The 13,487-nt window shown below is 33.3% G+C and overlaps 2 protein-coding genes across 3 annotated transcripts in view; one reads left to right on the top strand and one right to left on the bottom strand.

Annotated features, from left to right (window-relative positions):
* The window catches only part of LOC143243214 (uncharacterized), a 47,631-nt gene extending 41,793 nt beyond the window's left edge, over window positions 1-5,838 (bottom strand). Inside the window, exons 1-3 of one of the 2 annotated variants that reach the window (XM_076487046.1) lie at window positions 5,723-5,838; window positions 4,720-4,979; window positions 3,708-3,871 (exon numbers count right to left, since the gene is read on the bottom strand). In XM_076487046.1, coding sequence (XP_076343161.1) covers window positions 3,708-3,871; window positions 4,720-4,918 — 363 coding nt within the window. In that variant the 5' untranslated portion in view covers window positions 4,919-4,979; window positions 5,723-5,838. Of the gene's footprint in view, window positions 1-3,707; window positions 3,872-4,719; window positions 4,980-5,617 lie in introns of both variants that reach the window. The other variant, XM_076487050.1, reaches the window with a different exon arrangement.
* Window positions 5,839-9,537: 3,699 nt separating this feature from the next.
* On the top strand, window positions 9,538-13,381 carry LOC143243210 (uncharacterized). Its single transcript, XM_076487032.1, has 2 exons — window positions 9,538-9,672; window positions 11,903-13,381. Exons 1-2 carry the CDS (start codon window positions 9,568-9,570, stop codon window positions 13,256-13,258), a joined length of 1,461 nt encoding a protein of 486 aa, XP_076343147.1. The 5' UTR covers window positions 9,538-9,567; the 3' UTR covers window positions 13,259-13,381.
* Window positions 13,382-13,487: the final 106 nt, after the last annotated feature.

The following is a 13,487-nucleotide window of genomic DNA, read 5'->3' as shown; positions in this document are numbered from 1 at the left end:
AGTTTTGAAGAAGATATGCTAATTTGCAAACCTCTGCCTACTCAAACAACAGGCAAAGAAATATTTAAACTAATCAATTTATTTATGGAAGAACATGAGATCCAATGGCAGCTTTGCTCAAGTATTTGCATTGATGGAGCTGCAGCTATGTTTCGAAAATTTTCAGGTGCAGTGGCACTCATAAAAAAGAAAAACCCGGACATCGAGAGTATCCACTGTTGTCTTCAACGTCATGCACTTGCAATGAAACGAATGCCAGAAGACTTAAAAGAGGTATTGGGTGATGTCATAAAAATAGTTAATTTTATAAAATCAAGACCACTCAATGCGAGGACCTTCAGTTTACTCTGCAAAGACATGGAAAGTTTGTATAAAAATTTGCTGCTTCATACTGAATTCTGACAGCTTTCTTGGGGAAAAGTGCTTGCTCAGTTTTACTAACTGTGTGAGGAGATGTTTCTTTTCATCTGATGCCATTTTGAAATTGCATACAAATTTAAAGGACAGAAAGTGGTTTACCTTTTGCATGTATTTACATATCTAAATAAAGTGAATGCAGGGTACTTGGGTAACGTACTTCAAAGCTCAGAGTGCAATGGAAGCGCTTCAATGCAAGCTAAAACTTTGGGGTGAATGTATACTTATGGAAGAACTTGTTCACTTTGAAAATATCAGTGGTTTTCTTTACTTATGAATGAAATTTCCTTAAGTTAAGATGCAAAAGTTTCAGTCTTGCAGCACATATCTGATTTGTGTCCAAGTACTGGGGAGCACTTCCCTCCTATTTAGAAAAATTACTGTGGATTCAAAATCCCTTTGTTGACTCTGAAAATACCAATAAATTGTCTTTGGAATAGAAAAAAAAAGCTTATAGAAATTTCAACTGGTTACACCCTAAAAACAAAATTTCAGCAGAAATAAATTACACAATTATGGATGTAAATGGCCATGGAATACCCCAAAATAAGTAATAGAGCTTTAAATTTTTTTTTTTTTTATGAGTTTTCCAACAACATATCTTTGTGAGCAAACATTTTCACTGTATACAGCTACAAAGACCAAATTTAGAAACTGGTTAAATATTGAAGATGATTTGTACTTACAGGTAACAACCACAACTCCAAATATTGAACTACTTTGTGAATAAAAGGAAGCCCATCTGAGCCACTAATAAATAAACAAGTACACTGTACTTTTTCTGATACAAAGTTTGAAATGAGAAATTTTTGAGCAAGTTAAAAATTTTTCTTTAAATATTCATATTTTTAATAAATTTATATTCTTAATGTTTGAAGTAAATTTTATCTGGTGCTAGTGACCAATTGCTTCTATTTTTAGTATTTTTTTTATTAAATTTCCAGAATGTTTTTTCTTTCTGATGCAAAAAATTATGGGAACCCCTGATCAAGGCTGTCCTAACAACTACATTTGAAAAAAGCAAAAACAACAATTAAAAGCCAGTGTTGATTTACCTATGCCATCCCAACAACTACACTTAAAAAAACAACTCAAAGCAACTGTTGATTCATCTAGGCAATCCCAACAACTACATTTAATAAACTCAAAACCAGTGTTAATTCATCTAGGCCATCGCAACAACTCAAAACCAGCCTATCATTTAAATCTTTATGGAGGTTTTCTTAAATTTAATGCATCTACCACATCTGAAGTCAAACTATATCAAAGCCCAAGTGCCCTTTTATAAAGATAAAACTGTCTTATCTGAACATGTGCATGTGTCCTCTATCCCTACCATTCTCACTAATAATTATTATAATAAAAGATAGTGTGTAAACATTATTAATTCCTTACAATCTTAAACACCCCATTCAGATCTCCTTTTCTTCAAAGAGAAAATTTCACAGATCTTAACTTCTCCTCATATGACAGCCTTTTCATCTCAGATACTATACTACTGTACATTAAAATTAAACAAGTACTTTTGCCTTTTCCAACAATTTAATGCCCTTTCTAAGGTAAGAAATCCAATAATGAAAACAATAGCCCCAAACGTGACCCAAACAATGCATTATAACATCTTCAGACTGTTTTTTACAGTTGGTACTTACTCCTGATTTACCTCTGTAAGAAAAAAGATCTACCTTAAGAAAAAGGCTTAAGTTCGTGTCTTTCACTTTCTGATTGATTTATGAGAAATTAACTCATAAACTACTACAAAAATAGAAATGTAATATCAAAAATTCACTTTATCAATATTTAAGAACTTTCTTAATTACACTTTGTTACATTTCATGTATAAATATTTACATAATGCTTAAATTGCATAGTGCTACATTTCCTGTTATGTTATTTCAAATGAGATTTCATATAAACTAAAAGTTCAAAAACCTTACATTTTTGGTTATATTTTAGAGATATTTCATTTCATTTAGTGATTAACTTACAGGGAAGGGACAGTAATGCAAAGTTAATAACAAAATAATAAATGTAAGAATGAAATTGTAGTGAAAGGTCTCTAGCAAAACCATGATGTTTAGGTGTCTCAACCTGATAACACATAAGCACCTTGTATTTTGAATCATAACAAAGAAGTAACAAATATTTCAAATGGCAGAAGAGAGAAGAAAATAATCTCACCAAACAACATAATTAATGAAAAATTAATTTTAGAAATTGCTTACCAAGAAAAACAGCTTGCACAATCCTGTAACATGTTCTCTATCTACTCTAAGTTTAAAACTATGTTTGATAGGTAAAATATCAAATTTTACTCGTGAAATAACTTGAGTGCATTGACCATTGAAGACGTATCTTTGAAACTTTTGTTCTTAAAGTAAGAAACAAAAAAAAATTAAGGAAAATTTGTCATTAACTTAACCCTCTCTCTACAGATTTAGAAAAACAGACATTTCCTGGAAAACCAGATGACCTTTGTGATGTCACTAAACTCCCTTTATATGCATCACTCACTCAATTACACCACCAATCCCAATTTGTCCCTGCAGAAGTAAGGTCCATCTTTCAGAAACACTCAAGCTATAGGGTTTTTATTCATTCCACAGAGATACTTGTTGTAAAGTAGTACCATCTAAGATTTTGAAATCTCAACTAATATTCTATGCAGTCCTACTAAGAGAGATTTCAATAGCTTGGAACATCTTACAATGGAGAGTGATACAGAAACTTTGAAATCAAACAGGATAATATTGTGTTTGTTGATATAAACACATTGCAGTAATCATTGTGTTAGTCAGGGCAGTTTTCCATTGTTCATCATATTTTTGTAATAAAACTGGATGGAGTGTTAAGCTGCTAAGCCTCAAGCAACATCTGCTCAAAGTATAATGTACAACTGTTACACACACAACATGGAATCCCTTTTACTAGTATATTATGCCTGAAAAGTGACTCCCAAAGTTTTGATGAAATTGCACATATAAAAGTAAGGAGGAAAATACCAAAGTCATGATGGATATTTGAAGATGACATAAACAGAAATACAATCAAATGGTTTTATATCATTACTCTATCTTAATGAATTAAGTAGTATTTTTTGCAACTATGAGAAAAACAGCAAATGTAATATATAATTAAAAATATTCATGATGAGGAAATTGGAACCCCAGAAGGTAATGGAAAGTGAATGCCCCCCCCAAAAAAAAAATCAGTGGTACACACATACTTCCATAATCTATGAATAACCAACTGTTTCAACCATACTTATGGTCTTTCAACCTGTATGTTACCATGGTAGATGCTCCTTTATTAGATGTAAATGCTTGAAAAGATACTAGCTCCGAGTTGGATTTTCTTGTCCCATTAAAGTTATTCGATAACTTATCTCCTGGCGATGGAGACTGTTCATGGTTTAAAGAAACATAGGAAACTTTAGGAGAGCTGTTTTCTGAGGCTAAAAAAGAGAATTAAAATATCAGAGTTTAGGTTAGTTCTTAGTTAATGTTAGTGAACTGAAATTATACATTATGTAACCTACATTAAACCAGTTGCTGTAATTAAAACAACTAATGCCAAACATCCTGGACAAAGGCAATTGTTGGCCTGAAAGAACAAAATATTTTAGCTATTTTTAATTAGGTTAAAGCGTTTTTTTTAAAAATAAACTTCATTATGGAACTACAACAGTAAAAAATATTTTATGATATCATTGTACATATTTATACAGGGTGGCCCGTAAGTCCCTATCCATCCATATGTTATTACGTTATATTCAATTACGTATGTAGGCAGCTGTTACAACGGCATTTGGAAGAATAACCCCTGCTATGTTGAGGAAAATGACTCAAAGAACATGGCATCGCATAATATTATGCAGTGAAAATGAGGGACAGCACATAGATACACTGGATACACAAAATATATGGATGGGTAGGGACTTACAGGCCACCCTGTATACTTCTTCCAAGGAAGATGTTTTACAATACTATTTTGGTTTTTAATGAAATAGCAATACAAATGTTTACTGCTCTTCAATTAATATGATTGTTTCAAAAAGCATTTTATAACTTAATTATGTGTATTTTTGAACTTTCTTTACAAGAAAAACAATTTTAAATATCTCAGAGCACTCCTCTTGCTGTGGTTCCAACAGATTGTTGGCATACCAGCAAAGAAAAATGTGTATTAGGTAAAACACTTGGTTTATTATTTTAATTTCTGTATAAAAATACTTCAAAGGATTGAGTCAAAATATTATACTATGAAAAGACAAACCAATCTAGGGTATTAAAGCAAACAAACCTGATGCCCTACGACTACGTGCAACTGTAGTACTGGCCAAAGATGTTGAGATTTTTCCAACTGTTGACAAGTTACTTGCTGATCCTGATATGAAACTACTAAGTGCTGGGATGTAATTAGTTGAGCCAATGACATTCAATCCTTTCAGAAATTCACCAGTATTTTCTTCTTCCAGTCTTTTCTTCAATTTATTAAACATGGTTGGTGTTCCCACAATTTCAAGTGAATGTCTTGGTAAACTTCAGGCAATATCTACAAGTCTTTTTATACACCACAGAAATATATTTGTTTTTTAGGCAGCAAAACACTTTCAGAAATAATAATGTTGATTTCTTGTATTAAAGAAATATCCCCATAATGATATTAAAAGGCATTAGAATTTAAAGACTTTTCATATGTAAATAATCATTATAATTTAGAATATTTTTTATTAACAATAAATTAAATTGACTTCAGAGTAACTGCAAAGAAAATTTTCTCAAACAACATATAATAATAAGTGAAACACCAACTTCTAGTCTTACTCATTACATTAGTTCTAGTATTATTCTTATATTTACTATTTCAGAATGTAGCCATACTTTAGGCTTGTTCTACTTTACTGAGTACTACTAGTAGTAGCACAATTAATATCATACTATTAATATTACTAGAGTAGAAGATACACACTGGAACAGTATTTAACTTGAAAGTATGAGAAGTGCAATAAAAGAACAGTATTGAACATGGCCCTTAGTTAAAGTTTTAAATGCAAACATTACAAAGTTGGCAAAATCACACTGAGATTTACTAAATGCTCAGTAAATGAATTTTGTAGTTACTAACACATTTATGATTTATATTAAATTACAACTTATGGTAATACAAATCTTATACAAGTTATTATTATTTTCCACACCTTTGAATATTTAACATAATTAACAGTAATATACTTGAATTAAATAATTTATTTCATGTTTGTATCTAGTTACACTAACATTTCTGAAGTTAAATTTTCCCTTACTTGAATTATATTACAATTACAAAATTTAACGTTTTAAACACGAAACGATGCAAACATGATGACATCACCATCTTGAAGGCAATATGGTCTTCTACCGGAGTATTTTTACTATTTACCTTTTGTGATATATTTATGTACTCGAACTATTAAAGTAATAACTTAATTTATTAGCAAATGTTTAAACATCTAAGTATATATTTAAAAATATGTGAAATATTTATAGAATACTTGAAATATTTCTATCCGTAGACTAATAAATATATTTTTCAAAAATTTTATAATCTAAATATCGGCACACACAGAAATTGAATTTGTGAATTATTTCAAGCTGTCTTGTCGCAAAATTAAAATCTGAAGTTACTTCAGAAAACGTACTTTGTATATAAAATTATGAATAAAATGCACTCGTTTTATCATAAATATAGGGATGAACATGCTCGCCCTTTCAGCCTTGGGGCGTTATACAGTAACGGTCAATCGCACTATTCGTTGGTAAAAGAGTAACTCTTTTAAAAGAGTAACAAAACAAACAAAGCAAATCATTGCCTGAATTTAGTTATTGCAGTAACTGTAGTTAAGTTTGATACTTTACTGTATCTTTCTTTATTGTTATTATTGTGTGTCGTGACCTTTGATGTTACTCGCAAAAAATGTTTAATAAATATTGATAGATTATGAAAACGAGTGCAAAGAAAAAGATACACAAATTCATACTTCTTTTTCTTGCTTATTATTTGATAACTTTGGGTGTGACACAATGGTTAACATGCCAGGATGTAATACAGAAGGTCAAAGATTATAGCTTATGGCATGTCGCTAAATATGCTTCACAGTTCAACTATAATATCTCAGTCAATCCCACTTTTCGGTTAATAGTAGCTATGTAGACGACAGGTGCACTAATTGTTTACCATTCCTGTGGTCAGCAATTCAAAATCAATGATGATTATGCCTGAATCAAATCAAAAAAAAAAGTCAGTCCCTACGAAGACAAGATATAAAATAGATTAGTGAAACAATATGCAATTGAGATTAACATGGTTCTTCTGTTTTTAATGAAAACACAAAAGTTTACAATAATTATTATCAAATCAATTATTCATCAGGGAGTTAGCCTGTGTTTACAATAGTTATTACAGTATTTAACATATGCATAAAACAATGTATAATTTACCAATATGAACTATTATTTTATTACAAGTTACAGTTTTTAGAGTAAGAACAATTATTTTTTAAAACAAGTGTATAACATTTTGACACGGGTGCAATTATTCTCAATAATGTAAAATAACACATTTCGCTAAGTACGCAGGAGAAGGAGATCAATACAAAACGCCAAATTTTATTTATGAAGTTTTGTTTGTTTTTGAATTTCGCGCAAAGCTACACGACGGCTATCTGTGCTAGCCGTCCCTAATTTAGCAGTGTAAGACTAGAGGGAAGGCAGTTAGTCGTCACCACCCACTGTCAACTCTTGGGATACTCTTTTATCAACGAATAGTGGGATTGACCGACCATTATAACGTCCCCATGGCTGGAAGGGCTAGCATGTTTTAGCGTGACGGCGATTCGAACCCGCGACCTTCAGATCACAGTGTTGTTGAACAATAATTTAAAACATTTTAATAATATTAATGATTATCAGATAGTGTTTCTAAACATACAACTGGCCCTCATAACTACTATATTTTGTACTTTCCTACATGCTTAATTCGGTGTTTTGTTAGTGCAGGGACTTTTGGTCATTGATTTTGTTTTGTTGTTTACTGAGAAACCACATTAGGCCATCCAGTAAGTTAACGACGGAGACTAGAACCCTGAATTTTAACGTTGTAAGTCCGAAAACTTACCGCTGTTCCACCGGAGGACCTAGCATTACCATGTGGTAAGGGCGCCTAACTCATAATCCGAGGGTTGCGAGTTCGAATAATTGTCTCATCAAATATGCTCGCCCTTTTAGTCGTATTAATGCTATGTAACGATCAGTCTCATTATAGTGACTCAAGCGTTGGTGGTGGGTAGTGACGACTAGCAGCCATATATCTAGTCTTTCACTTTTAAACCAGGGACGACTAGCACAGGTAGCTCTCGTTTAGCTTTTTCAATATTCAAGACAAAAACCTACCCTCTAAAAATCACAAATAAGAAACTTACAGGCTAGGATAACTGAATCCTAGAAACAAACGTAATTCTATTTTAAAAGTTTTTGTTTTAAATATGGAAATAGGATTATAAGTGTGGCTGTATCGTCAAAAGAACTAACAGCTAGTGAATAAATACGAGTTAATGTTACCCCATGAATCAGGCATTTTATGAAAAAAAAAGGTACGTTAATTAAGAGCTGCGTACAATAGACGAACTTTAACATACTATGAGTAATCCAACAACTTAACAGGGGGTATCACCTTGGATTTAGTTTTGGTTTTAATTTCACGCAAAGCTACACTAGGGCTATCTGCGCTAACCGTCTCTAATTTAACAGTGTAAGACTAGAGAGAAGGTAGCAAGTCAGCACCACCCACCGCTAACTCTTGAGCTACTCTTTTAGCAGCGAATACTGGGATTGACCGTAACTTATAACGCCCCCCGGCTGAAAGGGAGAGCATGTTTGGTGTGACGGAGTTTCGAACCCGCAACCCTCGGATTATGAGTCGAGTGCCTTGGATTTAGTAACAGTGTAAACAAAATAGCATCAATTTCTGAGAGGGAGAAAAAGGGAAACGCTGAGACTTACTAAAACATAGACCGATAAACATAATATATGTACTGGACACTGGTCATTGATATAAGAAATGTTTAGCAATGAATATAAATTATATACACTTCGACTGGTATTCCAGTTAAGATTAGTTTAAGTATACATATAGAATCCATGCACTTACATAATAACAAAATGAAATTAGCATTAGATGATTGCTTTTACAAAATTGAACCATTACTGATGACATCTTATTAACTGATTTTATAAAATTAGAGAAACGTGATTATGTATAAAATACACTTGAAAGTTCATGTTCAAAATGGCTATCATTACGCCTTTATAGATAAAAATGGCAATGCTGGGGTACACTCATGTGGTAATGGTATTTATAATAGTGTATACGGTACGAAACAGCTATGAGCGTTTAGTGTATAACACGGTTTTATGAGAGGAAACCGAAGAAAAACAAAAAACGAAGCTAAGATATTGCAAAGCAAAGTAAATGTAAAGTTGCAATTAAGGTAAACTTAGCCTATACGCAGAAACGTCTGCATGCGTGTTAGGAGATTGATAATTGTATGGTTTTGAAAGAACTGCGCAAGCGTATTTTAAACCTATATAAATCGAATAAGCCTATAGCAATTGTATTTATGTAATTTTTATTGTTGTTTTTCTTAGGAAATTAGAGGTTGGTCAAGTATTTTTCTGTGTGAAATACTTTGCAGATGAAAAAACTAAAGTTGAAATCGAAGCCATTCATAACGTGATGATAACGACATTGTGCTATCGTGTGGTATACTCGTTGCGTTGAAAAACAGGTAAGGTGATTTTGAATAAAAAAGTCAAAATGCGATCCATACTCCTAGGTTAAAGGCCTTTCTAACGATATGATATTTGTACCGATTGATCGAGAAATTTGCGAAAAAGTGGCAGACAGATAAACACAAGCGTATTTTTATATAGATGATTTTCAAACACTTCTTAGAGTTCAGCTGTCTAATGTCTTCTCTCTCCCGTAGCGTCCTCTACATTTTATGTATATAAAAAAATGTTCCTTAGCAGATGTTACCGTAAAGTTGATTCTATATATAAATGTAACGCCATTTGAAACATCCGCAAATGTAAGAGTTTGCAGGGAACCATCATGATACGTAAGTGCCCACAGCCTCAAATGTTTAAAAGGTTTAAGTTTTACGCAATGCTTATTTTTTCCACTGGGATATTACTGACTATGCTTAACATAAGAAACGTAAGTAAATATAGAGCTAAACACAAAGTGTGTACGTATGTATGTTGTTTTTTTTAATATCAAAGTCACATTGGGCTGTCTGCTGATACCACCGAGGGGAATAAAACTCCTGGTGGAAGCGTTGTAAATCCGAAGATTTACCGCTCTACCAGCGGGTGACCACCAAATGCGACAGAAACGCTAAGTACATGTTATAGTGCTTGTAACATGATAATTACAGACGAATAAACAACGAAAAATAAAATAAAATAACTGAATACTATTGTTTCATATCACAGAACTTTAAGGTAAAGAAACGTTGATCCGTAAATATAATTATAGTTCTGTAAGCGTTTACGCTTTACTGAATTTTATTTTTACTAATACAAATCTCAAAACTTGACTGAAAAATTTTCATGGAATAGTTTTAAGGATATGCTTAGCCATGAGAATGTTATCAACACCAGTTTAATGACTGGATACAAAGCAGTTATTTTTAGCTGTATGCATAATGCATGAGAACGGTTATGGCCTACCAATTAATGGATAGGTCTGTCATTTTAAAGGTCTAAGGTTCGAGACAATGTTCCGCTGATAGCCCATTGTGTATCTTTGTGCTTAACTTCGAAACAAGCAAACAAATTGAGTATTTGAGAGACAGAAAAAAAAGAGAGTAAAACACAATCGTTTATGTAAGTTTAACTGTGGACAAACTATTCAAGAATATGCGTTCATCCAAGTTAGGAACAGAAAGTAATCTATTAGCAGAGACTTACGTCTCAATACACACGGACAACGGCCCGGCATGGCCTAGCGCGTAAGGCGTGCGACTCGTAATCCGAGGGTCGCGGGTTCGCGCCCGTGTCGTGCTAAACATGCTCGCCCTCCCAGCCGTGGGGGTGTATAATGTTACGGTCAATCCCACTATTCGGTGGTAAAGAGTAGCCCAAGAGTTGGCGGTGGGTGGTGATGACTAGCTGCCTTCCCTCTAGTCTTACGCTGCTAAATTAGGGACGGCTAGCACAGATAGCCCTCGAGTAGCTTTGTGCGAAATTCCCAAACAAACAAAAAACAAATAAGCTTTGACTTATAAACGAGAGACGTTTCTTCGTAGTAGTTTCCGTAGTTACTAGATTTCAGTTTGATTAACATGTACCTTAAACTGAATTTTAACAAACTTTCACTCAACGTCTAACATCTTGCATTGAAACTAATAATTATTTTTAAAGGTCAAAGTAACTTAATACCTTAAGTTATAAATTTTCTGAGTGCCATGAAAATTCCTCACGATCAAAATTTTCCGAATAAGGAAGTTAATTTAGCAGAAACAGTATATCGTATCGTCAAGATGAAACAAATCTTTTCTTTATTTATAATTTTGAACCTCTTGTGTTTGTTGTGTTTAAACCACATAATGGGCCATCTGTGCTCTGCCCACCACAGGTATAAAAACTCACTGTGCCACTAGAGGGTCGAACTTTTTGTGAAAGCGCTACCTTGTCACTTTGAAAATGAAATGTTCTCTTATATAATATTAACCACACAGATACATACATTGTTAGTAAAGTTATTTTAACTCATTGTATTTAAGGATTTGTAGATAGCAGTCGTGAATACAGATACGTTGATTTTAAAGATGTTTTACTGTTTAATAAGTGGTCACGCAATTAATGCACTCGCCTCGTAATCAGATAGCAGTGGGTTCGAATACCCATCACACCAAACACGCTCGTCCTTTCGGATGTGGGGACATTGTCATGTGACGGTTAATATGACTATTTGTGACTAAATGAGTAGTCCAAGAGTTGACGGTGGGGGGGTGACCAAACATGCTCGTCCTTTTGGACGTGGGGACATTATCATGTGACGGTTAATATGAATATTTGTGACTAAATGAGTAACCCAAGAGTTGACGGTGGGGGGTGATGACTAGCTGTCTTCCCTCTAGTCTTACACTGCTAAATTAGGGACGGCTAGCGCAGATAGCCCTCGAGATGCTTTGCGTGAAATTCAAAACCAAATTAAACGTCATTTTTTATAACGATACAGCTATTAAGATTTCAAGTCATTGTAATAACATTTTCTTTATTTATAAAACAGTTAATTTAAAAATATTTTGCAATAATTCTTTCAATGTTCATCTCAATACTCTATTTTTTTGTCAGTTGAAATAGTTTTCGAAACTTATGTTGTGAAAACAATTACAAAAAAACGTACTGACTAATTATTTCCCCACGTTTTCTGTTTTTAGGAAACCAGTTTATCAGAAAAAAATGAAAAATATCCCATACAAAAGGAATACACCAGGAAAGGCTCAATTACTTCTCCACGTTTATTTATAACTCGTCCTCAGAACAATTCATATCATTACAGTGTAGATAAAGAAAGTAAACATGTTTCTACCGAGCATGGAACTTCTGAAAAACACCAAAAACTAAATAACCTTTCATCAACAGACTGGATCCAAGTTAGAAGAGGTCTTTTTGTTTATTCTGCATTTTGGGATGACAGGAGAAACGTAAAAAATAGCCCATTTATCCGTATTTTTGGAGTATTTTCACAGTCTCTTACTAAAATCGAAAAAGAAGAATATTTTTTTGGACTAACCTGTTTGTTACGTTCCGATGGATCGGTGTTTCCAGGTGTAGCCACTATGTACGACATGGACGATCCATATGATAAGAATCTGAATGTTGTTATAACATGTTCTCCTTATAATGAAACCAGAACTGTTCCAAAAAACGTTGCGATTCTCTATCATAATTCTTCAGATGTTCTTAATTGGATGCCAGTAACGTCTTTTCCAGGGAAATCCTTAATGAGTAAAGGACGAATTGCAGCTTGTATAAAACCACTGTATGGTCCTTTTACAAACAAGGACCTTCTTGCTCAGTTCCTGGCTTATTATACGATAATAGGCGTCAACCATTTTTATTTCTACAACAACTTATCTTCCCATGAAGTGTTGGATTTTATCGGAAAGGTGAAAGATAAAGGCGTATCAATAACAATAATACCTTGGATCATCCCTTACCAGCCTCAAGCAACTACACCAACCACAAGATACCTTGAACGAACAATGTTACAAGATTGTAACTACCGTTGCATGTTTCATTACGAGTATATTCTGAACATGGACGTTGACGAATTTATTGCGCTGAAGCAACATTCCAGCATTCAATCGATGTTAGAGACGTTGTCGTCATCTGGTCGTTTTGAATATTTCACATTTAGTGAAGTAAGATTTTGTCTTCAACTTCCCTCTTATTCTAACGTTATACCAAATTTAACTGGAAGTGATCAAAAAATTGTATCAAAGCTGGTCTCCTTGACAAAAGTCATGAGGAACCCTTATAGTAAAGCTTGGTGGTGGCGGAAGTACATTGTTAAACCGGAAATGGTGGAATATTTTGGGGTTCACTTTGTTACAAAACAACTTCCTGGTTTAAAGTTGTTGGATGTTGGCCCTGAAATCGTTCTTATACATCATTATCGAAGTAAATTATGTGATCCAAAAAGTGAACAAAATGTTCATGATCCATTTTTACCCAAAACCTTTGGGAGGAAAATGCTAAATTATTTAAGAGATTGGGGTGCACTACAATAACCTTGTTATACGTTTTCATGACAATGTTTATAGAGATCTTTAAATGTTAGGGATCAAAACATTGCATAATAATTCTTTTTTTCTTTTGACTGGATTTAATAAAAAAAAATATTTACATCAGAATGACCCGTTTGTTGGTTTTTAGCAGATGGTTTAAAAAGCTTAAATGGTCTAGTTTATATTTGTGATTCAATCGTGTAGTTTTCTGTATTACAGGAAGTGGACAAAA

Source organism: Tachypleus tridentatus, chromosome 2 (genome assembly GCF_004210375.1).
Source record: "Tachypleus tridentatus isolate NWPU-2018 chromosome 2, ASM421037v1, whole genome shotgun sequence".
Taxonomy (NCBI): domain Eukaryota; kingdom Metazoa; phylum Arthropoda; class Merostomata; order Xiphosura; family Limulidae; genus Tachypleus; species Tachypleus tridentatus.
Note: the sequence above shows the minus strand (reverse complement) of the source record. Positions and strands in the feature narration are given on the sequence as shown.